Genomic DNA, 24,969 nt, shown 5'->3' with positions numbered 1-24,969 from the left:
TGAGAGAATGGGACCAGCATGGAAGTCATAAAAGGCCCTGACGACAGAAGGTCAGAAGGGCCGACGGAAAAGCCAATCACACCATCACATCACATTACCTTAAAAAATGCATTAATGTAGCAGTAACAATATTATCATATATTACATTAGCAAATGCATTAATGTAGTATTAATAATATTATTGTGTTAACATGATTATATTATATATCATCACTGTCTATACAAATGTTATATAAAATAGTATATATTATTGCATACAATATCTATAACTATGTATAGCAGTATGGGTATTAATATACATAATGCCCTGTGTTTTATATGAACAGCAATGTGGCATTCATATAGAAATATGGCATTCTTGCATTGGAATAGGTCATGTCCAGTGGTTGTTAATACGTAAGAGTAACTTATGATACATGTAAACAACTGAACATGGGGATGATTAAGAGGAATGGAGTAGTTTGTTAGGAAAAAGAGGTGTGTGCGGACTGATGTGTAGATTTAAAACTTCTCAGGGACCAGACAAGTAGCAGTACTATAAAATAAAAATTCATAGGAAAAGGATGGGCCTAAAGCCATATTTGCTTTTGAGCTTAAATTGCCTGAGGTAAAATAGCGAGCAAAGATATGTCAGGTAAGTAGATGACAGCTTCATACCGAAGTCTGTACTTTTCATATCAATGCTATAATTCAGACACTTTGGGCACATATTTAAAAATTGGCCACTCTTAGACCATGGAGTAAGGTTTGATGAATTCCCAAATTCAGAAATTGCGCAGGGTATATTCTCTGTATACCATATAATAAACTTAGAAACTAAATACAGAAATAAAGGCAAACATTGATAACTGGTAATAAAAACAAGGGATATTATCACATATGTAGTGACACTACATAAATAAAATTCCTTTCTGTAAATTTCAAATTGACTCTAAAATAAATAGAAAATCAAACTGTATGATAACATAGAAGGAACCAAGACTGTTTCCTTTCTAAAAGGAGCCAATCCCAGGAAGTTCCTAGGCGTGCATTTTCAAATCTTCAAAGAATAGAAAATTGTTTAAACTGTTGCAGAAATTAAAGAATGAAGAAAATGGTTTGTTTCTTTTTCAGAAGGCGGAATATACAGAAGAAAAAACCCAAACTTTCAGTAAGCATGAAAAGATGCATATTCTCACAAGTAATGAGGAAAATGCAAATGGGAGAATAGACATAATTTCATAATGAAAACATTGCAGTGTTAATAAAGATCAGATATTATGAAAAGACAGGCTTCCTCACACACTCCTGCTGAGAGTTTAAATTAGTGCCACCAATTTGGACAACAATTTGGCAATGTTTGGTCAAGTTGGAAACATGCATAACATATCATGGTATATATGATGGTTCCCAAACAGAGTTGATTCTACTCCACAGAGGACACTTGGCAAGGTCTGGAGACATTCCTGGTTGTCACAAGTCAGGAGGGGTTTCTGGCACCTCGTGTGTGGGAGCACCTAGTGTGTGGGATGTGCTGCAGAATATCCCATGTCGCACAGACTGCCCCACAGCAGAGAACTCTCTGACACCAAATGTCAGCTGTGCTGGGTTTGAAAATCCCTAGCTTAGAGAAACCAACACATGTGCATAAAAAAGAGTACATGGTTCTTCACTGAAGCATTTTCTGAATATACAGACGAATGGGTAAGAAAACAAATGAGCATCGTTAGGGAAATGAATAAATTAATCTGGTTTTAATCATGATAGAGTATTTTAAAACATTTTAAATAAAGGAACCTAAACTATATGTGTTAACAAGAATAGGTTTAGAAACCTAAAGTTGAGTTAATCAAAAGCAATTTGCTGAATGATGCATACAATATAAAATTTATATAATTTTAAATGCACTTCATATTATGTATTTTATTGGTACATGCATGCATAATGTGACAACTTTTAAGAAGTAGACTGGAAGTATGTTTGCTAAATTGATCATACTTATTTCATCTAATAAGGAAAAAAAGAATGCATAGATAGAAATGTTAACTTTTTGTTTTATTTATCAAACATAAAGATCTGAATTCCATACATCAAAGTCTTGCTATTTTCACATTGTTGGAGAATGAAGCATTGGCTGTCTCTGTATTTCTCTGTATTTTAAAACTTTTCTCATTTAACAATTTTTTTTAAATGAAAAATACAGCATATCTATTGACAGCAAGACATGAAAAGGTATATCAGTAAAAGAAGAGACAGTTACCTGACATAAATATAGAGGCATAAATAAAACATTACCTAATAGAATCTAGCAGTCCATTAAAAGAAACTCAATGATCACCATTAGGAAATTTAATTATTAGCATATATCACATCAATAAGTAAAAAGAGAAACATCAATTGACCGTTTCAAAAAGTGCCAAAAGGACAATAAAAGTCAATTCACAAATCTTTTTTATAAATAAGAAGTAAAAGGAGTCTTTCACAATAAAAATATTAAGTCCCAAGGAGACATCACATTTAGTTGAGAAATAGATCCAGACTCTTTTCAGCATTGATCCTGATGTTGTAATCGATATGATAACAGAGGAAAATAAAAATTAATAAAAATTATCAAGAAGGATAAGACTATAATTACTATTTTTTATGAATGATTGTCCACTTAGGAAGTCCAATAAACCAATGGTAAAGCATTTGCTGTAATAATATAATTTAGTAACATTTTGAGCTACAAAATAAAGATAGGCAAAAATGAAAATATCATATCATCCATAACAATTTAGATAAAATAAATGGAAATAGTTCTTTCAAAGATGCTGCTAAAGTAAAAAATATCTGTGAGTGAGATATAATCTAATAAAGACATTTACAAATAACATGCGGTCACACGGAGGGATTTCTGACTCACAGGGCTCTAGCCATGAGTACACACAATTACACTTAGGTACACACTTACACAGACATCTATTCTTCACTCTGAACAGTCCTGTGTTTCATATGTTGGAATTCCTTAAGATTTGGTATCAACATTTTTGTGTGATGGAAAAAATTCTAAAACCATTTTTCCAAGGCATGCTTGTCTCCCTAAAAATTCTTTGTCGATATCTCTATTCCTATGCGAGTTGGACTCCTACTATGTCCCAGTGAGTCCTGTCCACCAGCAGCAACACAGCGTGGGAATTTTGCCAAACATGGTTAGAGAGTGAACAAATGAACGAATGCCTTCATGCACTCTTTCTTTTGCTCGCATTCCTCTTCTCCGCCTAGAAGAGTTCTCATTCTGAAAATTTATCTTGAGTACCTTCTGTTCTTTGAAGTTTTCCCTGACCCCTTTTCCTGTCCTTTGCAATCCCAGGTGGTCCCCCCCTCTCCTGAACTCAATATTGTGCAAGTCTCTACTGTGAAATTCATGACAGGCAATATAATATTTGTTTACATTACTGTTTTCCCCCAACAAAGCTATCTGTAAGTATATGATAGATTATTTGCAAGAGAGAGAGAGAGAGAGTGTGTGTGTGTGTGTGTGTGTGTGTGTGTGTGTGTGTGTGTGTGTGTGTGTGTGAGTGAGTGACAGAGAGAGAGATTATTAGTTAGCAAAACAGTAAAACATGACATATAAGCATCCTTGCATCCACCCAGGAAATGGATCTTACTAAATTTCATTACGGCTAGAAATTTGGGGGAATATTATTAGAGATAAATAATCCAGAGCTTTAGCTTTTAGATAGATTAATCTAACACTTTCATCTGAGATAAAGTACTGAAAATATTAATATCAACATCAACAGAAGGCACCGGGTGGCATTACTCATAGTGTCGTTGTGCTGTGGTAGACAACCCTTCTTATATATCACTTGTATAATATCTGTGTATGTGCAATATCGAGGTACTGTGTGTCCCAGGCATGTTGCAGTATCTCACCTGTTTAAATATTTCATGGTAAACAGTTCATCAGGCAGTGAGTACTGATTATTTTTCTCAGTTCTTTCTTACATCAAATGCATTAGCTCAGTAAAATAATCCCCACATTGTACCTGTAAACCCTCACCACAAAATCGCTGCTTGCTGATAATCTATGAACAATAACTTAAGAATAAAAAGACCCTAAACACTAAGAATAACAAAGGATGCTTACAAGTGACTGAGTAGTTAGGGCGACAAGATTCTGCTGTCACATTGTGTAGTTCTTCACAACAAATCCCATAGGATAAGATGAAATTCGGGTATTTTGGCCTGTGTTGCACAATATACCACTTGTAATCATTTCTCATAAGAAGGACTATTTGCACCAGTTCTGCTAAACTTTTGCCACCTCCCTGTCCTTTCTGTGATGGGGAAGCTCCGTGAGTCCTCAGTGTGAGCTGCAGCTGGACGACGCTCAGCGCACAGCCTCCCCGGGGGAATCTGCTCTGGCCAAGGCCGTCTGTGCCTGATGAATGGTGTTGGAGGAATCTGAGGGAGAGGGGATCCACTTCAAGAAGAAGAAGCTGGACAGGGAGGTCACTGGAGGTCCATGTCCAGAGACAGGGCCCTAGGATGGATTGACATGGATTAAACCTCTTCAAGGCTCTGACCCCGTGTGACAAAACCACCATAAAAAGAATGAGCTATGGGAGTGAATGCATGAAGGAATAGTGCTGATAACACCAGGGTCAAGGGTTCCAATCCCTGTACTGGATACCAAAAAAAAGAAAAGAAAAGAAAAGAAAAGAAAATGGATCAGCATGTTCATTTGCTCATTCGTTTTCTTAAATAGTTTTCCCTGAACATTGATTTAATTGAGGGAAATGCCTTTTCTTTTTTGGCATTGATGTGAAAAGCTCACTGCAGCAGTGAAAGTTCAAATTAATTCAAAAGAAACACATCATGTATTGCTGCTTTGGTTACTGCAAACACAGTATTCTTCTCAGTTCCAAGAAAACTGATTTTGTTTTGTTTAATTGACTTTGAATTTTCTTAAATACCTAGAAGTCAAGTTAATTATGTGTACATACATTAAGCTCCTTTGTGGATTAATTGGCATAAATATGCTATGTTTTGAGTCTGTAGTGTATACAATTCTTCACTTTCAAAGAATGCCAGAGAGGCCAAAAGGTCTACGTTTCATAGTTTGATGTGATAGTGCTGCTGGCCCTTCATCTAACACTTCTGTGATTAGAGATTTGTTTTTTAATCGTTTGCTTATTGTTTCAAGTAGTAATTTTATTATTTAGCTCCTTTTTCTCTTGCATAATATAATTATTACAAGCTCATTTATTCTAAGCATGTGCATTACTTCTAAGTTCACCTCCCAAAGACAAGGGATTTTTTTAATGTTTGAATAATCCTCGAGATTATAAAGCCCCTTAGAAAATACGCTGGTGAGAGTAAGTGCCTTTGCAGACTTGCTAACATTTTACTCCATTATTCATTGAAATGCGCATTTAAAGTTTCAGATCAAGCCAATTGTTACTGGAACATGTACCAGTATTTTAGTATTTAAAAAAAAAAAAAACTAAAACACTCACAGTTTAAATATTGGCTTACCTTCTAGGACTTGGTCATTAATCTTTGCTATTCTCTGCATTACTATTCTGTGTAATACATAACACAATGTATTCTGTGTGTGCGTTCTATAACCTCGTCTCTACACTTCTGTCCCTCTTGCAGGTTTGTCTGAGTCTCTGCACGTACTGTGCCTCAATCATCTTTGAAGTCTTCATAATCACAGTTCTTGGCATGTGGAGATACACAATATTTTTGTTTTCTTGACTTAAGCCTTACTATCTTAAATTAGCTGTTTATAATAACAAAAACATGGAACACTGTCTCTCCCAGGAGTCCAGTTTGCTCAAGTCTGTCTTTGTGAAGCTTCTCTGATTCACTGACATGGTCATTCTAGCAGTTTCCATAATCTAAATTTTTGGTTTAAAATCTTCCCTATGAAGGAGTAACAGGACAGTGAGAACGTTGATTTATTCAGGTCTATGACCCCAGAATGTAAGCATGATTAGTATTAAAATAAAAATTTAGAGATAGAATAAATAAATTGATGAATGAACAAAACTTGACTTATTTGCTGTGATGATAACAACGTCTACCCAATGAAAGAGATGAATATTCTAGCCCCAAAGAGGAAAGGTATGAAAACATTTTTATGAGTACCCATTGTCTGAACCTGAACACCATATTTTTATCATCCCACACTGAGTGAATTAACTAATGACAGGTGAAATAGTGCCTTTAAATTGCTGCTTTGACTATAACAACAGTATTTACCAGGATCACATCATTATACACGGCGTTTGCTAAAATACAAAATAACTTAGTAAACTATTGTTAAACCCTACAGCCACTTCCTGATCTTGACCATTATTTAGATGTAGTACAGTTGTTTAAATGTGATGTTATCAACATTTTAAATCTCCTGCACTATCTGATGTTTTGAAATGAATCTTGTTCCTTTTTGGCTAAAAGTTGATTGATTTCATTTCGTGACAATTTCAATTTTAGCAGGAAGAGATTTCCTGTCTGAAAATGGAGCTTAGTGAGAAGTGAGGACATTTGGTGTCAGCAAAGCCGCTGACACGATCCCGTGTTAGGCTGGATGTTCATCTTTGTACACTACCCTCTAGATTTCTTGTTTCTCCTCTGTGACCACACACAGAGTTCCTGCTTTTTAGCGGTACTTGTGACAGGAACATTGTTCTGGGAGATGAGATTTTAAAAAAGAAAGAAAGAAAGATGCACACCTTACTCTTAAATAAGATCTTTGCCTATTAATGTGGAAGAGAAATAGGGAATGGGCACTCTCAATTGTACTTGGTAGTAAAGACTGAGGCTAATTTTATCAGCTCACTTGTGTAACTTAATTCCACCTCCCCAATTTAAGTTTGAGATTTCCTAACAAATCAAAAGTGAATATCTATTAATTTTCATCTAATTTTAGAAGCTTTATTTTCATAAAAGTTGAGATTCAAGGTTAAGACTTTTAGGTGTTTGGTACCTTAAATATAAATATTGTAGTTATTAGAAGCAAAAGATTCTAATAAGTTGCTATCAGAGATTTCTATGTTTAAAGAAATAGATCATAGAATCATAGAACCATTTAAATTCATTTTAAAGAACTACACAGTTTTGTACATTTGAAAATTGAAGGTAAATTTGACAGTGAAGATGCATCTGAGCTTAATAATCTTTTTTCTTATTTTATTTTAATAACATTTTTGAGTAGAATTGGTTTTAAAATCTATAAAGTTATTTTCTAAGTAAGAATACCAACGTGATAACAGCAGTAGCAATAGTGAAAGGTAACGCGATTTCTGCTAGGTCAGGGTTCTCTTTCATTTCCAGTTACTTGAGGGAAGAATTAAAACAGAACGTTCATTTCTCTGAGCTGACAAACACACTAAGCACTGGGTGCTGGTGGTGGCTGTGGGGAATAAAAAGGGGACGACAGCCTCTCGGGTCCACTGTGAAGAATCAGCCCCATCAGGTAAATTTGCACACAGTATAGCAGAGGAAAGAAGTGTGAACATTGTGAGTATTTTAATCAGTGAAGCTGAGAGAAAACAGAGAGGAATGGGGTAGATAATAGAAATAATTAATTGACAGGCAAATGATGTTTCTTTTAGGCCTGCCAAGTGGAAGGAGGCTCTTGATCTACTTGTGGGTCAATCAGCATGGCATTTTCACATAGTTAGCACTTTGCGAACATTAGGTAAAAGCTTATGGGCGGGCCCCAAACAAAACTGGGAAACGATACATTCCTCAGGAGGAACTATTAGTAAATAGTCATGAGTCTGCATCGCATATTCTGTACTGTTTGTTTTATGGCAGATATCTCAGTGCAGGTGCCCACCTCAGTCAGTATTTAAGACACAGGGTTGTGCTTAAGATGATCCTTCTGAATAGTGTTATGGACATGACCGTCTACAATGCTCTTGGTCTCTCTCCTGAGAAGGGCCTCAGCATCTGCTCAGCCTTGGCTGCATCGCATTTATGTATATGCACGCACACGCCGCACCTCTTCATGTGCAAGGCCAGTGCCCTCTGCTAGCCTGGGGTGACTTTGTGTGAATTAAAGAAAGCACTCCTTCTTCCAGGCAGGTGCAATCCCCCCGGCCTCAATTTGTTAAGCTGGTCCGACCGTCATCAAAGACAATCCACACATTCTGAGCAAAATCTTCTCTTTCTCCCAATTTCAATAATCCACTCACTTAAATATTGATATCTCTGTGTGTGAAGGAAGCAATTCCCCTTCTGGCAGAAAGGCCCTGTGCTGGACACAAGGCTCTGGACGGGTTCAAGCTGGGACTCAGCCCCAAAACTCTCCCAGGACTCTGTGAGGACTTGGCCACTCTGTCCCCATGTCACCACTCCCAGCTCTTCCAACTAGACATTTTCAAGAAACAAATAATTGACCATACTAGAATTTACTCTTTGCAAGGTGGTAATAGTTTAGAATTTGTTTCTCCAGATTTTTTGAAAAAAATACTCTGACTGATTAGAAAAATATGGGCAAACTATTCTGGGAATGTCACAAGACCCGAAGTCTTTCGGAATGTGTAATTTATTAAAGGGATTCTGTTCTTTTCCTGAATTTATTAAATAGATTGTTTTTTTCCTGAAGACCATTGACAGGATTTTCTCTTTCCAAACAAAACAGTTTGTGGCTAATATATTAATATTTTCATTGGTGGAGATTTATGTGTCTGAACATGTGGTTAATAAAAAGTTGAATTCATATTCCTTTGGGGAGGACTTACAATGAGTTAATATGTTCCAGATACTTTGAAAACAATAAAGAAAAGAATTTCCTTTTTTGGAGCCAGGTAGGAGTACAGACAGTGTTTTGCCATTTTATTAGCAAACTGTGGTGTCTTTACTGATGTCAAATGTTTAATTTCACTTTATCTGGCTTCCATATATCTATTAAACATCACCAAGCAAAAGGTAGCTTTGCCCACAGTAGAGGAGACATCATTCTTTAGTATTCACACAGCAAATAAAAAACTGAGCAAAACATTGTGTTTGTAGTCAACGAACCTCTGACTCGGTGAATGCAACGTTGTTTTAAGTAGTAATATCTTTTATTTATATTTGAGCCTTCAATCCTGGTGTGCCTTGGGCACATGTGCAGGCACACAAGAGTCATTTCATGTGTGCAGAATGGTGGTGCCTGCTGAGTATGGGCACAGCAGCCATTTTAATGTGCCTAGCGTGCCACTGAGACACAGCAGGTACAGGCACAGGGAGAGGACACAGGCCCTTGAAATTTGATGCTGGTGTTTTTTGAAAAAGATTGTAGTTTGTATTTGATATTTAAATCAAATCAATTCCCAGTTCTCAGAGTGATGCCACAGACTGGGCAGTAGCATTTTTAATTTGCCCATCTACATAGCACATCCTGCGAGAGATTCCCAGTGTGGACTCCTCTGTCAACAAGGGAAAACCCTCCTATGATTTAGTGCATAGCTTCACTTTATCCAGGTGGCATAAGAAATTTATTCCAGGACCTGCTTTACTTTGCCACAAAGAAAAATTATCAAAACACACACACACACACACACACACCAATCCCTCATATACATAGACAAATTATTTTGAATATGTAATTGACCTACTTTGAAAGGAATGTTATCAGCACGCTATTTGTTGTCAGAACAATCAACAAATTGCAACAAATGAATAATTGATTAGAAACGGCACATAGTCACCTGTTGTTACTAACTTATTTAAATAAATTTAACTTGTAATGAAAACCTTTTCTTGCCCAAAGCTCAAGTAGAATTTTGCACAATTTTAACACATATTCATCTGCTTTGCTATTTATTTTTCTATAACTGATAATACAGATATTTATGTGTTTGGTGAAGGTATCCTTTTTTCTTACTGATCTGTAAAAATTAGATTTATAAACTTAGTCAAAAGAAAGCACCATCAGGTGTTGTGAAAAAAAGGAGTGTGAAACCCCAAGGAACTTACAAAAAAATCTCCTAAAATTAATAAATGAGTTCAGCAAGTCACAAGAAAGAAGATAAAATACATATATTAATTACTATATATTAGCAAGGAACATGTGAAAGACAAAATTAAAGACATGATACCTTTCCAATTACTCCAGGAAGTTGAAATACTTAGGGTTATACTTAACAAAACATGGACAGGATTTGTGTGCTGAAAAATACTGATGAAGTTAAAGAGACATACCATGTTCATGGATTGGAAGACTCCTCATAGTAAAGATGTTGGTGATCCCAAGATGGTTAATTGATTTTATGCCATTCCTACTGAAATCTTAACAATGTTAAGACACATAGACAAGCTTTTTCTGAAACTTATATTTAAAGACACAGGCCCTAGAGTAGCTAGAATGATCTTGAAAAAGAAGAATAAAATCAGAGGAACCACTCTACCTATATTAAGGTCTACTGTACAGCTATAGTAATTTGGATAGTGTGGTATTGGTAGACAGATATACATATAGATCAAAGGACCGGAATGGAGAATACAGACTAGACTCAAACAAATACACCCAACTGATTTTTGACAAAAGTGCAAAGCAATCCAATGGAGGAAAGATAGCAATTGAACAATGAGTGCTGGAGAAATAGAATAGCCATTGACCAAATATAAACAAAACAAATATAACAAAACAAAGCAAAACAAAACATCTCACACCTTACAGAAAAAAAAAAAAAATCTAAATAGATCATGGATTAAACTTAAAGTATAAAGCTGTAAGATTTTTAGGGAACAAAACAGGCAAAAAGGTCTTAAACTAGACACCAAAAGCACAATTCATAAAAGGAAAAATTGATAAACTGTATCACGTCAAATACACATTAAAACCGCAGTGAGATATCACCACATGGCTATCAGAATAGCTAATGTGAAAAACGTGGCATTGTCAAATGCTGGTGAGGATGTGGAGAAACTGGTGTAAAATAGTACCACCACTCTGGAATAAAGTCTGGCAGTTTCTTGTAAAGCTAAAGATGCACCCTATAACCCAGCTACTGCACTTTTCAGCATCTATCCCAGATAAATAAGACTTACGTTTACACCAAACAACCTGTATGTGAATGTTCACAGTGGCTTTACTTATAATAGCGCCAAACTAGAAACAACCTAGATGTCCCTCAAGTACCTGGATGGTTAGACACACCGCAGTAGGTCACTACTGTGGAATGATACTCAGAAATAAAATGCAACAAGTATTGATACACTCACCAACCTGGATGAGCCTCCAGAAAATTATGCTCCTATTTTTTGATTCACAGTTTTGTAGAGTTCTTATTTTTCTTCTGATTATCCATCATACTCAATGAGTTTTAGAAAAATTGAAGAATATGGAAAAGAACAAAAAAGAAAACAAGAAAAGAAATTCACCATAAACCATGACTATAGATTTATGTGTATATTTTTCCATCCACCTCCTGTCTCTTCCCTTCTTTTCCACTTTGTTTTCTAGAGACTGCCTTAACTAGCTCATAGATAGAAAAATGGCAAAGCTTCATGATTTGAAGTTATCCAAAGGAAAGTAAAATTATGCATAAATCATAGAGGTTATGGAGAACTGGACAGTGGTGTATCTGGATAATGAGCATTGTGAGGGCAAAGAAGAGGGATTTGGTTGATGTTCTCAACACAGCCTTTTTTTTTTTTTTTTTTGCCTAGCACATCCCTGCATATTAAATATATCCAAAGGAAAGTAAAATTATGCATAAATCATAGAGGTTATGGAGAACTGGACAGTGGTGTATCTGGATAATGAGCATTGTGAGGGCAAAGAAGAGGGATTTGGTTGATGTTCTCAACACAGCCTTTTTTTTTTTTTTTTTTTTTTTTTTTGCCTAGCACATCCCAGCATATTAAATACCTATTGAAAATATTTTATCAAGTGAGATTTGCCCATCGATTAGGATTTGTATATGATTTGTCACTTTGATAAGAACATAGAAACTTGTTTTTCCTAATATTTGCCTCAAGGAAAAATAACCATGCTTAAATCATTGGTTAAAATTTTGGAGAGAAGAAATGGCAAACAAATAAATAAATAAGATAAATAACAGTTGTGTGGACATACTTTCACTGAGAAACAGATTAACAAGTCTCCTTTTAGTTACCAATTTAACCAAACATTTAAAGTCGAGAATTTTTCTCTTCTTCTCAGAAAGTATTATATATGGTTGGTAACAGTGTTATCAAAATTTCTACAGAGTTGGAGCACCAAATTTCTACAGTGTTCTTGTCCACTTTTCAATTATAAAACCTTAAATCCTTTAATAGTAGCTGACATTGCAGAGAAAAAAACAGCAAGCTCCCCTGCAGGAAACTTGTAACTGAGTTTGAGCAATGCTGGGAGTTGGGATGGGCAGGGGGTGTTGGTCACCAACTTCTAGTTTCATGACTTAGTAAGTGTCAGTTCCCTTGTATATTTTATTTTATTTTATTATTATTATTTATTTTACTTTTTTTTTTTTTTTGGCAGCTGGCCAATATGGGGATCTGAACATTTGCCTTCATGTTATAACACCATACTCTAACTAACTAAGTTAACCAGCCAGCCCCACTAGGTGGGTAAATCAATAGCTTCTTTAGTGAATCACTGTGAAGATCAACCGAGGAAGTGCCTCCAAAACACCCACTGTAGGTTTTGGCCCTTAAATATCAACACATAATGAGGGTACATCAAAAAGTTCATGGAAAGATTCATATTATCTTTAATGCTATTTTTCCAGGAATTTTTTGTCATATGTTTGTATTAGTTCTCACTACCTTTTTTTCCCTTTCTTTTTTTTTGGGGGGGGGGTAGAATTAGTTAAACAATATTAATCTGGACCCCAGCCCAGGAGACACAAGTGGTGGTGTGGTCGGCCCCTCCACCCCCCAGACCTGGAGGGAGAAGCCTGGTCCCTGTGGCATGCCCCACTGAGGAGTGAGTCATGTGGCTCATTATAAGGTCACGGATTCTGGAACAGGACCCAAGGTGGTGTAATAACCACTGCCACACCTACTCTCAAGGACCATACACAACCACAGTAGCAGCCAGGGCCACTCTACAGGTAACCTACGGCTCACTCAACTACACTGATAGAAGAAGAGTCACCATTAAAGCCTGCAAATAGAGGAAGAAATCTTGATCCTTGTAGCCAACCTCAGTGCAATAGAAGAAGCAAACCATCTACCAAATGATTAAATATCAATGAAAAAATACTACAACTACAAATAAACAAGAAGATATGACATCACTGAAGGAATATAGCAATGCTTAAATTTCAGACTCCATGAAACAGGGAATCCTTGAAATGTCTGAAAAAGAATTCAGAGCAATGATCTTAAAAAAAAACTTGAAGAAATAAAAGAAGACTCAATTAGAGAACACAATGAAACAAGAAGAAATATCCAGAATATGAAGGAAATCTACAGAGATTAATACCTTAAAAAAGACTGTAGCAGAACTCCTAGAAATGGAAGATTCACTCAGTGAAATAAAAAACACAACAGAGAGCTTGAGCAGTAAGGTAGAGCAAGCAGAAGAAAGAATTTCAGATCTCAAAAATGGTCTTTTTGAAATAACCCAGGCAGACAGAAAAAAGGAAAAAAATAATTTAAATAATGACAAAAATCTAAGAGACATAGCAGACAACCTCAAGCACTCTTACCTCCAAACTGTGGGTATTCCAAAAGAGGAGGAGAAAGGAAAAGGTATTGAAAACCTGTTCGAGGAAATAGTAACAGAAAACTTCAAAGTGTAGGGAGAGATACAGACCTTCAGATCCAGAAAGCTCAAAGGTCCCCAGACAGATTCAACCCCAAAAGATCCTCCTCAAGACACATTATACTTAAATTTGAAAAGTTCAAAAACAGAGAGAATTCTAAAAGCAGCAAGAGAAAAGTGTCAAGTTACCTTTAGGGGAGCCCCCATCAGACTAACAGACTTTTCAACCAAAACCCTACAGGCCAGAAGAAAGTGGAATGATATACTCAAAATACTAAAAGAGGGCCGAGCCCATGGCGCACTCGGTAGAGTGCTGCGCTGGGAGCGCGGCGACGCTCCCGCCACGGGTTCGGATCCTATATAAGAATGACCAGTGCACTCACTGGCTGAGTACTGGTCACGAAAAAAAAAAAATACTAAAAGAAAAAATTTCCAGCCAAGAATTCTATACCCACGAAGGCTCTCCTTCAGAAATGAGGGAGAAATAGTGTATTTCTCAGACAAACAAAAGTTGTGGGAGTTCACTACCACATGGCCAGTCCTGCAAGAAATTCTCAAGGGAGTCCTGCATCTGGAATCTGAATAATGATGACTCTATCACAAATACACAAGAAAGAGCAGAACCCACCATTAAAACAAATCTTCCAATGAGAAAGAAAAAGATAAATCATGCCACATTAAATCTCCAACTAACACTGAAAAAGAGAAATAAAGGGGGAAGTAATGATTAAAAGATATTTAAAATCATCTAAACAAAAAGCAGTTAAATGACAGGAATTAAACAATACTTGTCAATAGCTACCTTAAATGTGAATGGATTAAATTCCCCATTCGAAAGACACTGACTGACTGATTGGATTAAAAAGCTACATCCAAATATATGCTTTCTCCAAGAGACCCACCTCACCTGTAGAGACACAGACTAAAAGTGAACGAATGGAAAACAACATACCATGCAAATGGAAACCAAAAATGAGCAGGAGTAGCTATTCTCATATTGGACAAAGTAGACTTTAAACCAAAAAACCTAAAAAGAGACAAAGAAGGCCACTATATAATGATAAAAGGATCAATCCAGCTAGAAGACATAACAACTGGAAATATATATGCACCCAATACTGGAGCACCCAGATATATAAAGCAAAAACTCTTAGACCTAAAAAAAGAACTAGGCCCTCCTACATTAATAGTGGGTGTTCTGAGCACCCCTCGCTCAGTATGGGACAGATCTTCCAGGCAACAAATCAATAAAGATACACAGGATTTAATCTACACTCTAGACCAACTGGACCTGGCAGATATATACAGAACATTTCACCCAGCAACTAAAGAATATACTTTCTTCTCATCAGCCTATGGAACATTCTCTAATGTAGACCAAATATTAGGTCACAAATCTAGTCTCAGCAAATTTTAATAAATTGATATCTTTCCAAGTATCTTTTCAGACCATGATGGACTAAAACTAGAAATAAATAATAAGCAAAACTCTGGAAAATATACAAATACTTGGAAACCAAACAATAGGCTCTTGAAAGACCTATGGATCCAAGAAGAAATTAAAAAGGAAATCAAAAAATTTCTTGAAACCAATGAAAATCAAGGTACCTCATACCAAACCCTGTGGGACACTGCCAAAGCAGTACTAAGAGGCAAATTTATGCAATAAATGCCTACATCAAAAGAACAGAAAGACTTCAAATAAATGACCTAACACTATGCCTCAAAGAACTTGAAAAGCAACAACAATCCAAACCTAAATGTAGTAGACAGAAGAAATAAATAAGATCAGAGCAGAACTAAATGAAATAGAGACCCAGAAAACAATAGAAAAGATCAATGAAACAAAAAGTTGGTTTTTGAAAAAAAATTTTAAAAAATAGACAAACCATTAGCTAAGTTAACAAAAAAAAGAAGAGAGAAGATCCAAAGAACAAAAATCAGAAATGAAAAGGAAGACATTACAACCGATACCACAGAAATATAAAGAATCATTAGAAACTATTACAAACAACTATATGACAACAAATATGGAAATTTGGAATATATGGATAAGTTTCTAGATACATACAGACAACCCAAACTGAACCTAGAAGAGATAGAAAACCTGAACAGACCAATAACAAGCAAAGAGATTAAAGCTGTAATCAGCAATCTTCCAACAAAGAAAAGTCTGGTTCCAGATGGCTTTACAGCTGAATTCTATCAAACCTTTAAAGAGGAGTTAATACCAATTTTTCTCAAACTCATTCAAAAAATTGAAACAGAAGCTATTCTCCCAAACTCATTCTATGATGCCAACATAACTCTAATACCAAAACCAGATAAAGACACAACAAAAAAAGAAAATTGCAGGCCAATTTCCTTGATGAACATAGATGCAAAAATCCTCAACAAAATATTAACAAGCAGAATACAAAAAACATTCAAAATATAATACACCATGATCAAGTGGGATTCATCCCAGGGATGCAAGGATGGTTCAACCTATGAAAGTCAATAAATGTGATACATCACATCAACAAACTCAAGGACAAAGACCATATGATTATCTCGATAGATGCTGAAAAAGCTTTTGACACAATCCATTCATGATAAAGATTCTCAAAAATTAGGTCTAGAAGGAAAATATCTTAACACAATAAAAGCTATTTGTGACAAACCCACCACCAGTATCATTTTGAATGGGGAAAAACTGAAGGCCTTTTCCTTAACAACAGGAACAAGGCAATGATGCCCACTCTCACCACTTCTATTTAACATAGTACTGGAGGTACTAGCCAGAGCAATCAGGCAGAGAAAGAAATAAAGAGAATCCAGATTGGAAAAGATAAAGTCAAACTTTTGCTACCTACAGATGACATGATATTATATATAGAAAAACCTAAAGATTCTATCACAAAACTCCTAGAGTTGGTTAATAACTTCAGTAATGTGGCAGGATACAAAATAAATGCCCCCAAATCAGTTGCATTTATATAGTAAAATAATGAATTAACAGAAAGAGAAAGAAAATAAGCCCATTTATAATTGTCACGAAAAAAATAAAATACCTGGGGATCAATTTAACCAAGGACATGAAAGTTCTTTACAATGAGAACTACACACCACTTCTGAAAGAAATTAAAGAAGATGCAAGAAGATGGAAAGATATTCCATGCTCTTGGATTGGAAGAATCAACATTGTGAAAATGTCTATACTACCCAAAGTAATTTACAGATTCAATGCAATCCCCATCAAAAAACCAATGACATTCTTCACAGAAATGGAAAATAATCTTACCTTTCATATGGAACAATAAAAGATCCCAAACAGCCAAAGCAATCCTGAGCAAAAAATTTAAAGCTAGAGGCTTAACACTACCTGACTTCAAATTATGCTACAAAGCTATTGTAACCAAAACAGCATTGTACTGATATAAAAGTAGACATTCAGACCAGTGGAGCAGAATTGAGAACCCAAGAATCACCCCTCAGGCTTACAGCCTTCTGATACTGGACAAAGGCAACAAAAATCTACATTGGGGAAAAGACTGCCTCTTCAACAAGTGGTGCTGGGAAAACTGGTTATGGATAATGGATATGCAGAAAAATGAAACTAGATGTGCACCTCCCACCATACACTAAAATCAACTCAAAATGAACTAAAGACTTAAGTATAAGACCTGAAACTGTAACATTACTAAGAGAAAATATAGGTGAAACACTTCAGCAACTAGGTCTGGACACAGGCTTTATGAACATGAGCCTGAAAACACAAGCAAAAAAGAAAAAATAAACAAATGAGACTATATCAAACTGAAAAGCTTCTGCACAGCAAAAGAAACAATAAGCAGAGTGAAACGACAACCTACAGAGGGAGAAAATTTTTGCTAACTGTGCATCTGACAAGGGATTAATATCCATAATATACAAGGAACTCAAGCAATTGTACAGTAAAAAAACAAATAACCCAATTAAAAAATGGGCAAAGGAGCTGAATAGACATTTTTCAAAGGAAGACATACAAATGGCCAACAGGTACATGAAAAAAAGCTCAACATCACTAGTCTTGAGGGAAATACAAATTAAAACTACAATGACATACCACCTCACCCCAGTTAGACTAGCTATAATCAAAAAGACAGTGTAACAAATGCTGGCAAGAGTGTGGAGAGAAGGGAATGCTCCTACACTATTGCTGGGACTACAAATTAGTATAACCACTATGGAGAACGGTATGGAGGTTTCTCAAACAACTACAGATAGATCTTCCATACAGTCCAGCAATCCCACTTCTGGGTATATACCTAGAAGAATGGAAATCATCATGTCAAAAGGATACCTGCACTTCCATGTTCATTGTAGCTCTGTTTACAGTAGCCAAGACATAGAACCAACCTAAAAGTCCATTGATGGATGATGGGATAAGGAAAATGGGGTGTATATACACCATGGAATACTACTCAGCCATAGAAAAGAATGAAATTCTCCCATTTGCAACAACAGGGATAAGCCTGGACAAACTCACGGAGGGATAAACACCACATGTGCTCACTCATATGTGAGAACTAAGATAGAAAGAAAGAAGGAAAGAAAGACCATAGTGGTGCGCTGGACTTGCAGAGGGAGAGAACATTCTTTGGGCTACAAAATGAAGTGGGTGGGAAAGGGAGAGGGGGAGGGAGGTTGGGGCTAATTGGGTGGGGGCACAGGGTACTTGTGGTAATGGGTACACTGCCAGCATGAATGTGGCCTTCACATCTTGGGCCGGAGCGGTAATGATAAGCTTTATATCTCATGAATATTCATAACCAATATAACAATAATAATAATAGTAATCCGTCTGTAGGTTTTATCAGTATGAAGCCCATGTTACAGTCTTTTGCTCCATGATAGAAACAGCATCTGGGGCATTCCCTTCATTTACCAATCTTTAAAAAAGAAAACAGCAATGATTCTTCACCAGTGACTGTCTCTGATATTTGACTCTGGACACTGAGATATCTACATGTTGCCAAATAGCACTGTTCCAAGTCATATTTGAGTTAAAAGAAGATTATTTAAAAGATTGTTTGAGCTATAGGTATGTGATTTGGATTCATAAAATAAATAACGTAGAAGACGTTGAATATTTCGTTCTAAAATTTGAATACCAAGGAGTATAGGACCATTAATTAACAGTCATGCAAAGTTGAAAACTCTCGGTCAGATGAAACACTTGCTTAGATTTATCTAAGATGGTTTTCCACCACTGTGTTGGAGATTGGTAGGAAAACGCCAGTAGAGTTATGGCTAGTCTGAGGGAAGTCTGTTAGTCATAACCCAGAGTCATTCTTACCTACTTCAATGTGATAAAAACATCTGGAAATGCCATTTTTCACATTGGGATAAAAGAGTAAAGTGAGAACTATGATCTTGTCCTTTTATCTATTTATTACTTTTATCTGTCCGATAACAGAAAAGTATATTTTATGGCTTCAGGTATTTTTTCCATTGCTAATCTCATTTGTTAAAATTTCTCAAAACATCCCTTTATTTTACTTGGCTTACTTATTCATTTGTTCGTAATGAGAGTGCACGTGGACTAAAAGTTTCCCACATATGAGGTACCGTCTTTCCAAGAAATACTCATGTTCTGTACGTGCATCGTGATCTGAGTGTACAAAGTGCAGCACACACAGTATCTCTCACGAAGTCAACATGAGCTAGGAATTGAGAATCTTTTACTCTATTTTAATCTATTTTTACTCCATTTTAGAGATAATAAAATGAAGACAATGTTTTTCCGAAGGAGTCAAATAGGACTCAAATATACGTCTTCAGATTCTTTGTTTTAATACTTACTAGGAATATTTTTTAAGTATTTCTCTAACCTTGTATGAGGCTTTGTGATTGGGTGATGTCAAAGGGGAAATTAGTACTTTTAATTTTTTTAAAAATGTAATTTTTTTATTCTGTTTCTAATCTTTCCATTTTAAGATACTGTTTTGCTGATAACTGAGAACTATATTTCTAGTGAAATCATCCTAGATGCTATTGTATAGTGGGAGAAATTTTAAATCTGTACAAAAGACATTGTGTTCTATTTATTTTATTTCCTTCACACCAACAAATTTTCTGGCTACAGAGGAAAATGCACAGTCCAGAGGTATCATTCTCGCCATTGGACAAAATGCTTAAAATTGTGTGTTTTGATTTGGTTACAAACCAAACCTGTCACATATTTAACAGCCCTCTCTGCAACTACCAGGATTGCTTCCATGCAGAATTAAACTGAAATAAAAATTCTGTGACATTCATGCCCCCTCATGGAGCAGGCCATTGCTACTGTAAATTCTGAGCCATAAAGGCATATAAGATGGGGAATGGGATGGTTTAAAGAAACACTTGAAGTGGCCATAGGGGGGGGGGTCTTACCAATTGATTACTCTTCAAGAATTTTAAAAGAAACAGTGGTCTTTTGCATATTGGACTCTGTCATGATAACAGGAGCATGTCATTGGTGTCTAGCATTCTCTTGAAGATGGTAAGTGGCTGCTCTCAGTGGAACATTAACCAATGTCATGATTAAGTAAGTGGGAAAGAAAAGATGCATCAGAAAGGTGCCTGGAAAAGTGGTCTGAGAACCAGCAGTATCGAGAGTGGTTGCAATTTCTTATCATCAAGATGTTGTAGTCACTAAAATTTTGTAAATTATAGGCAAGATGACTCTGTAACCATGGTAAACCAATCTCTTACTGATAGTGTAGCCCTTGACCTTTTCCTGTTATACCACTGACCCAAATCTCAGCTCAGCCACCCTACAGCAGGCACGGGGAGCTCTAGAGAGCGTGACCCACCCATGAGCTGGACTGCACCCTGGGCACTCTGAAGCACCTGCTAACCCCTAAGCCCCCCTGTGGTGTCCCTTCTGCACAGCACATTCTGCAATCTCACAACCTTCCCCAGCCGACTTCACCTGGTCATCTAAACCTCAGCCTCATTCTCCTAGAAAACCTGAAGCCGCAAAGCAGTGATGTCTCTACCCCCTCAAGATGCTCCCCGCCTTCAGAGCTATATTTGTGGCCACAGAGAGCAGCGTCCTTCTGCAGTGGGAGGGTCCGAGGCCTCTTCCCACCTCAGTTACTTTCTCCTCCTCAACGCCCCCATGCCTCCTTTTCTTTAGTCTTCTCTCCAGTCTTTTTGTGCTTCTGTCTCAGCATATAAACATTCTTAAGCCTCTCGCACTGCCACCCAAACAGCCACTAGACTGATCTTCTGCCCTGACAGCCACGACTGGGGAACAAGACGTCCTCTGGGACCCACGCCTGCCCCGCCCTGCAGTCTGCTTCTGCCGCTGCCCAGCGCTCCTGGTCAGTCGCCTGGTTCCCTCGCGTCTGTGGTCTCTTTTCTGCCACTGTCAATCAATCTTCAAAATACATTATCCTTTAGTTTTAATGACTTTAATTTTTTTTTAATTTCCGCTCCCTTCCTAAGCACTTGATTGTTTCCTCAGCCCTAAAATGTTAGATCCTCATTTTGCGTGAGCTCCTGCACTCAGTGGCTTTCGTCCTCTACTGTTGATGACTTCCAGATTGGATTCTCTAATCTTTTCTGAATTCTAGATCCTAAGAGCTATTATTTCTTGGAACTGCACTTGGATTTTGACATGTTGTTTAAGTTCAACATGATTAATATAAAAGATAAGACTTTCTCTCTCAAAACACTGACTCCGCCTCTTGAGAACGCTCTGACTGAATGGGTTCATGACCCACCCTATTTCCCTAGACAGAAATTGGAGACGCGTCATTATCTCCTCTCTCTTCTCCTCCCCTGTACCCAGTCCGTCCTCTGTCCTGCCAGCTCTGTCTTCTCTGGTCCTCTCTCTCAGTCCTCTTTCTCCACCACAGTGGGTCTCTCCCTGGATCACCCACCTCCCTTAGTGGGCTTATCACTTTCTAGGTAATCTTCCACTGGGCACCAGAATATTCCTCTTTGTTTGGAAGCCTTCAGGGCTGCCCATCACTTCTGAGACACGACTGAGACTCTTTTGCAAGATGTGCAAAGTGCTGGCTACTCCTACACCTCATCAATCTTTGCTCGTCTCACCTTAGGCTCTAATTTTCCATACATGTAGGTTTCCCATGTGCATCATGCTTGACCAATTCTGTGCAACTTCATCCGTGTTGCTAATGACTCCAGAGACAGCCTTAAGCCCTGGTATTTGCCTGGCAGTTTCTTACGGCCATTCTTGGAACCGGAGCTGCACCTCCAGCCATGTTTCCTCACCGTCCACTTCTGGGTGAGGCCCCCTTCCTGCCCACGAACACCTTGCGTCCCTCTCCAGCATCTACTGCCATTCTGTGTGGCAGCTCTCTCTTCTCTTGTTTCTGCCCCTGGACACATGATTTTTTGTCGCTGGGGTTCCAGGGATGAGCCCTTTATCTTTACATCCTCAGCTGCCTGGTATCCCCAGTATTTGGTAGGCGATTTATATAAATCTGTTGAATAAAAGAAATAAATTGATTAATTAATCAACCACATCATAATCAAAAGATGCTGACAAGGAGAAACAATAAATAACTATAAATTAAGCATCTTCAATGCAAAAATTGATTACAAGGCTTATAGTAGGAACTGCCAAATTTCTATATGAAATACACAAAACACTGTGACCTTCTCCTTTCACACAGAAGGGTGCAGCTGGGGCAAGAGCATGTAAACCAGTGTAAATATGTCCTGGTACAACAAGAGCAATTTTTGTTCCTTTCCTGAAACATCATGTGCCGTATGTACCAAAGCTTTGTAAACACAAGAGTACAGAATGTCTAGGTGATTTCCATTATTTTGGAGACCAAATATGGCTGCTGTGACTTATAACCACTGGCGTTTGACCACAAGCCAAGCAGTAATGCTATGCACCTTCCATCCCAACAGGTATTTGAACCAGACCATACGGGAAGATGTATCAACAGCAGAGCATTCTCTGAACAGGGAGAGATTAGCTGTTTTGAAACAAGCCCTGAATGTAGTTGGCTTCAGCAATTTGGTGAGTCATATCATAAATATTTTACTGAGAAAACCAACCTTCTACTAATTTTTTAAAGTTATTCATTCAAAAACGTTTACTGAGCCCCTGTTGTATTCCAGATATTGCCATAGACACTGACGATTCAGTAGAGAATAAGCTGCAGTCCCTGCCTCCTAGGGATTTACATTGCAGCAGGGAGGGAGACAAAAAAATATGTTGGGGAAAATGGGTGCTGTGAAAGCAATGCAGCCTCATGAATGTGACAGGAGGAGGCGGTGCCGTCTTTAAGGAGCTCTTTTTCAAAAGGAATATACATGTACATATGTGTGCATGTATATGCATGCATATATGTGTGTGTGTGTATATATATATGAGGGTACTTCAAAAAGTTCACAGAAAGATTCATATTATCTTTTAATTTTATTTTTCCACAGACTTTTTTCAAGTACCCTCATATTGCCAAAACAGATCAAATAACTGAAATAACGTTATATTGTCCAACCCAAGAGAAAACTGGTAGATCTGAAGTAACTCTTTACTGTTGAGTCACTTTGAAATTTAACCACTTTATTAAAATATCTTGTTAAATAATATACAAATGTTTTATTCTTAAAGAATTACCAAATACCTGCAAGCATGATGATGCCAAAAAATGCAATTTAAAATTTTTAGACCACTGCTGCGCAATAGACATTTCTATGATGATGCAAGTTTCTTGACTTGTGCAGTGCAGTACAGTGGTTACGACCGTGTGTGGCTAGAGAGACTGAAGAAACGCATGCTTAATATTTCTTGATATTAATTAGTTTATATTTAAATAGCCATGCATGTTTAGTGGGTCCTCAGTTAAATAGCAGTGGTTTAGTGAATAAGGAATATGAAATGACCTAAGCCTTGAGTGAGACTTCTCAGAATCTCCCCAGTCTCTGTTTTCTTTGTTCATTACCCCTGTTCCTGCACATTCAATTTGGTTGCATTTTGGATTACAGCCAATCCCTCATGAACCCTTAATATAAGATCGCAGGAGTGACTTTGTTCAGCCAGTAGTTCACGAGCCCAGAATTATTCACAGATTTAAATACGTTCTTTTTATTTTTCTGAAACCAGTAATTTGACTGAAGTGGGTCTTTGTTCTTACCCCGGCCCACATATTTATAGCTAATGGGGAAGTGAGTGGGTGGGAAGTGGGTGGGCAGGTGCAGACAGGGAGGGGTCCTAAATGTCCTAAACAAATGAACCCAGGGGCAGCTCCGTCCATTCAGAGACTGGAGCTCTGATTATCCAGTCTCTGTGTTTCTGTCTTTTACTGACTCCTACTCCCTTTCACTGCTCTGTCTTTTCACTAGCTGATGCATTATTTCTCTATTTTTATGTTTTCTTCTCCCTACATGCCTGAAATTTCTGCTTCCTTACAGGAAACAGGGATAGAGATATGAGTAGGGAACCATTCTACTAAAATACCAGTTACTTGGAAACAAGGCTTTGAAAATCCATGATTGACCCTCAAAGGCAGGGCAAGCAAAATACCCCCACTAACTAAGGGTGTTAATAGAGAACCAATACCTTTTTAGGTAAAAGAAATAGGTACATTTTAACAAAAGACATGAAATTAATCCCTTTATCTTGATCCTTTGTAATGACTTGAGTGGTGACAATTTAGTTGTCTTAGGAGAGGATAGATTCTGTCCAGTAAGATTTGAAGGACGGTATCTCTGGGCTGGTGACGCCCTGGAATCAAAACGTGGAAGTGGTTGTGGTCCTGAGAGGTATGTTCATAAAGGTGCCTCCCCATTAGCCTTCCATCCCCCCTTGCTCACCACTTCAGCAAGGCAGCAGGAGTTAGTGCTCACTACTTGTATGCACAGAATAATAGCCTCCCCTCTGCTCACAGGGTAGTTTATTTTCACCTCTGTCCTAGAATTCATTTACCATATTGTAATGTGTATTTTTGTTAGTTTTCACAGTTCTGTCTCCATTGATGTAAGATCCTTGGGGACAGTAAAAATTCCTCTTGTCTGTATAACTAGAGGTGGCTACTTTGCAGGGCACCAGAGTATTCAATAAACATGAGTTAATTAAAAAGGAAAGCATTAAGTTGTCAGGTAGGTGGAGAGGCTAGAAAAAATGTTTCATAAAGCATAAGTTAATTAAATTTGAAACGCTAAGTTATTTTGGGGTTGTTAAAAACATTTTTTGAGTATGTCACAGTCGTGGAGTATTACTATACCTAGATATTACTTAGAGATCATTTTTTTTCAATGCTCTCTTTTTTAAAAATGATCAGTTCATTCCTTAT

General features: G+C 37.2%; 1 protein-coding gene across 1 annotated transcript in view; it reads left to right on the top strand.

The window, feature by feature from the left end:
• MYO16 (myosin XVI) overlaps positions 1 to 24,969 on the top strand; it is a 491,528-nt gene that overhangs the window by 250,658 nt on the left and 215,901 nt on the right. Inside the window, exon 16 of the mRNA XM_063102217.1 lies at positions 22,580 to 22,691. Coding sequence (XP_062958287.1) covers positions 22,580 to 22,691 — 112 coding nt within the window. The remainder of the gene's footprint in view (positions 1 to 22,579; positions 22,692 to 24,969) is intronic.

The sequence above is a fragment of the Cynocephalus volans genome, chromosome 7 (genome assembly GCF_027409185.1).
Source record: "Cynocephalus volans isolate mCynVol1 chromosome 7, mCynVol1.pri, whole genome shotgun sequence".
Lineage (NCBI taxonomy): Eukaryota > Metazoa > Chordata > Mammalia > Dermoptera > Cynocephalidae > Cynocephalus > Cynocephalus volans.
Note: the sequence above shows the minus strand (reverse complement) of the source record. Positions and strands in the feature narration are given on the sequence as shown.